At 62.7% G+C, this 3,753-nt stretch overlaps 1 protein-coding gene across 1 annotated transcript in view; it reads right to left on the bottom strand.

The window, feature by feature from the left end:
- The window catches only part of MYO15A (myosin XVA), a 23,628-nt gene that overhangs the window by 8,201 nt on the left and 11,674 nt on the right, over positions 1 to 3,753 (bottom strand). The window contains exons 28-38 of the mRNA XM_031061060.1: positions 3,028 to 3,123; positions 2,702 to 2,937; positions 1,715 to 1,830; positions 1,531 to 1,603; positions 1,195 to 1,386; positions 953 to 1,047; positions 776 to 864; positions 570 to 696; positions 398 to 459; positions 223 to 286; positions 4 to 139 (exon numbers count right to left, since the gene is read on the bottom strand). Coding sequence (XP_030916920.1) covers positions 4 to 139; positions 223 to 286; positions 398 to 459; positions 570 to 696; positions 776 to 864; positions 953 to 1,047; positions 1,195 to 1,386; positions 1,531 to 1,603; positions 1,715 to 1,830; positions 2,702 to 2,937; positions 3,028 to 3,123 — 1,286 coding nt within the window. The remainder of the gene's footprint in view (positions 1 to 3; positions 140 to 222; positions 287 to 397; positions 460 to 569; positions 697 to 775; positions 865 to 952; positions 1,048 to 1,194; positions 1,387 to 1,530; positions 1,604 to 1,714; positions 1,831 to 2,701; positions 2,938 to 3,027; positions 3,124 to 3,753) is intronic.

The raw sequence follows: 3,753 nt of genomic DNA, 5'->3' as shown, positions 1-3,753 counted from the left end.
CGGTGGGGCTGGGTGCTGCGCGGGGCGGGCTGGCACTGCCGGATGATGTTGCGGATGTCGTGCGTGGGCCGCGGGAAGTGCTCCGAGTTGAGCCGGGAATGCCGCACGGGCTCTCCCGGCCACCGCTGGCCCAGGGCTGCTGCGGAGCCAAGCACACGGCTCAGGGGCCCTGCTCGGTGCCGGGAGCCCCTGTGGCCACCCCGATGCACCGGGACCCCTTACCCGCTTTCTGGGAGTAGGGCCGGGGCTGGGGGACATGGGCTGGTGTCCCCTCTGTCGCTGTGCCCTGTGAGGGACACGATGCTATCAACACCTGGCAGCTCCAGCTGCTCCCACCCCCAGGGGCTGCCCCTGAAGCAGAGAAGGGGCTCGACCCCTCCCGGCCCCGTGCACTGACCGAGGCTGTGGGTGGCTGGTTGACATCTGCCCGGTGCTGTGGGGACAGGTCTGGCTCTGTGCCTGTGGCAGCAAAGAGGAGAGCTCACCCAGAGCTGTGGGGCTCTGGGTGCAGGGATGTTCCCCACACCAGGGAAACTGGGAGGGGATGTGGGAGTGCTGGAGGCGCTCACCCCTCGGCTGACGCGTCCCCGCAGGCACGGGAGGCTCGCTCCGGGTGGCATCAGTGCCACTGTGCCCTCCTCCCACGCCACCTCCTCCCTTCAGCCTCTGCGAGAGGATGGACGGCTTCTCCAGCTCCTGGGGGACACGTGTGAGGGCACAGTGACCAAGCCACCTGCACCCCAAAATGCCTCGGGCAGGGGGACACCCCTCTCACCCCATTGCCGTAGGAGAGCACAGGGTCAAAGAGACTGTCCAGGTACCGGTCCAGACCCTTCTGGCTGCGTGGCTCCCCAAATTCCCCATCTGAGAGGGGACAAGGCATGAAAAAGGCATGGCAGGGCTTTGTCACGACACAGAGTGGGGACAGGAGCTGGGGGGCACGATGCCCTACCATGGGGGTGATATGCCTCCATGGAGGGCAGTGTGGGGGCTTTCACAGCTGGGGGAGGAGGCACTTCATCCAAATCAAATCCGTGTCCCAGAACCCTGCAGAGAGGGAGGATGCACTCATCGAGCACCCAGTGGGTGCCAGGTTTCCCCTCAGGAGCCCACCCATCCCTGGCACCCATCCAGCCCGGTGCCAAGGTCCCCCTGATCCCCACAGTTGGGCACCATCCCTGCCCGGGTACCTACGGCTGGCTGTCCCTGCTGTGGCTCTCGCTGCCATCCCATGCGATGAGGAAGCAGGATTTCTGTCTGGGGAAGCCCCGCAGCAGCTCCAGGTCGGAGACAAGGTCCAGGACGTAGTCGTGTCCAGCCAGCTCAGCCCACTGGGCACCTGCCTTCATAGCCACGGACCAGCCACGCCAGCCCTCGGCCAGCCCTCTGCCAACAGCCAGACACTGGGGATGGGCACAGGCTCCACAGGGACACCCTGCCCATGAGCTGGGCATTCGGGCTCCCACATCCTGGCGACACCGAGGTGACACCATGACTCGTGGGGTGGGTGGGTGCCAAACCAGCACCTACCTGAGCTTCAGGACATCCCCTGCCAGGTCCTCGCCCGTGCTCCAGGAGTGGATGGGGCAGGAGAATTGGTCACCTGGGGAGAGATGGACAATGAGCAGGTGCCACCAGCCCCCCCTGCCCACGAGGGCGGCCACCTTGGGACCAACCCTCACCAGCTCCATGCCCAGCACCCCGCTGCCCTCACCGTTGAAGCAGTGCAGGTCCAGGGCCATGCTGGCCTGGCGCCGGTTCGCCGTCCACTGCATCAGCTGGCGCTGGCACGCGGGCTTGTAGCCAGCGAAGGCGTAGTCAGACACAAACCTGAGGGGAAGGGAGGCTGCTGCAGGAGGACCACGTGTGCCAGGATGGCACAGGGGACCACAGCTCTCTTCACAGAGAGCTGCAGGTACAACTTTCCCAAGGATTTTTCCTGGGGAAGACAAAGCTCAGAGAAGAAGAGAAAACAATTCTTATCTCTATTCAATGCTCCTGTTGTTTGGCACATGTGGAATGTGTTATGGAGATTGTTTACCCAAAGTGATTTGTTAATTGGACACTGGTGAAGGTTGTTTTGATTCCTTGACCAATTGGATCCACATGTGTCGTGACTGTCTGGAGACAGTCATGGGTTTTTCTTACTATTCTTTAGTATAGCTTTAGTATAGTATTAGTGTAATATAGTATAGCTTAATAAAGCATTTGTTCAGCTTTCTGAATCATTGGAGTCACAGCACGTTATTCCCCAGCTAGGGGATCAACTGTTTCATAGAGAGGGATTAAGAGCATCCCTGGAGGGATCTCGGCAGCGTCCTGGGCACATGTGCCAGGCTGGCCCAGGGCATCTTGGAGGGATCTCAGAGCATTTCTAGTGGGACTTGGCCAGAATCCCTGGGTACATGTGCCAGGCTGGCCCTGGGGAACCTAGAGGGACATGGGCACATATGCCAGCTTGGCCAGAGGGATCCTGAAGGGACCTCAGAGCATTCCCAACAGGAGCTGGCCATGTGTGCCAGGCTGGCCCAAGCAAGCACGGAGGAGCCAGCTGGGGCGTAGGCAGCATCCTCATCCACAGGTGCCAGGAGAGCCCTCAAAAGCGCCAGCAGTGTTCCCAGGAATGAGGGGCCGTTCCCAAGGGTCCCAGCCATGCCCATCTCCATGCCCATCCCCAGCCCAGAGCCCACGCCCAGCTCACTTGAGCAGGTACTTGTCGAAGGCGGCGGACGGGGCGAAGGCGCTCAGGCAGGTGGCCAGCAGCAGCCAGCCCCGCTCCTCGTTGTTGACGTTGGTGTTCCTCCACACCTGGTTGGCAGCTTGTGCCAGGAGCTCGTCCCGCAGCCCTGGCACCGACAGCCCCTTCTGCACGATGTAGTTGCCAAAAAGGGTCTCCTGAGAGCCGCCCAGCCCCGGGTCCCCCATGAACCGCAGGATCTGCCACAGGGACAGCCAGGTCCTCCCTCTGAGCCCGGGCACAGAGCGGGCAGGGGATTGTGGCGATGGAGCCCGTGCCATGCCACCTACCAGCTGGAAGAGGCTGAGAGCCTCGTGGCACAGCTCCTCATCCAGCCGGGTGAGGGGGGCTTTCAGTGGGGCCGTCAGCATCCCAAACGCAGGTTCCTGCGGTGACACCCGCACCCATGGCTACCTGGGGACAGCCTCAGGCCACGAGGGGCTGGCCCCACGGTGCTGAGCGTGGTGTGGGTGCTGCGTGGAGCCTGTGGGGCTGCCAAAGGGCTGGGGTGAAGGATGGGGGCAGCAGTGTCCTGGGAGTGGGGCAGGGAGGGGCTCAGGCTGTGCTGGCAGCACCAGAGATGGGTGGTGAGGCACTGGCACACGTTGCCCAGAAAAGCTGTGGCTGCCCCATCCTTGGAAACGTTCAAGGCCAGGGTGGACAGGGCTTGCAGCCACCTGGTCTAGTGGAAGGTGTCCCTGCCCATGGCAGGGGGGGGAACTGGATGGTCTTTAAGTCCCTCCCAACCCAAACCGTTCTGTGGTTCCATGGCAACACCTTGGCAAGGCTGAGAGCCTTATCCAGCCCCGGTGCTGTCATTCAGGATGCCGGGGGCTGGGAAACACAGGGCAAAAACAGGGATGAGGAAGAGGAACGGGGCAAAGTGTCGGTGTTTGGGGCCGGGGTCCGGGAGCAAAGCGACCTGGTCTCCCGCCCCAGCGTTCCGGATCCGCCCCGCGTCGGGCGTCCAGGAGGGCTCAGCGGGTCTGTCTCTCTCCGATAACCTCAGCAGGGTC

Source organism: Geospiza fortis, unplaced genomic scaffold (assembly GCF_000277835.1).
Source record: "Geospiza fortis unplaced genomic scaffold, GeoFor_1.0 scaffold213, whole genome shotgun sequence".
NCBI classification, from domain to species: Eukaryota; Metazoa; Chordata; class Aves; order Passeriformes; family Thraupidae; genus Geospiza; species Geospiza fortis.
The sequence above is the reverse complement of the archived record's forward strand: the minus strand, read 5'-3'. Positions and strand labels throughout refer to the sequence as shown.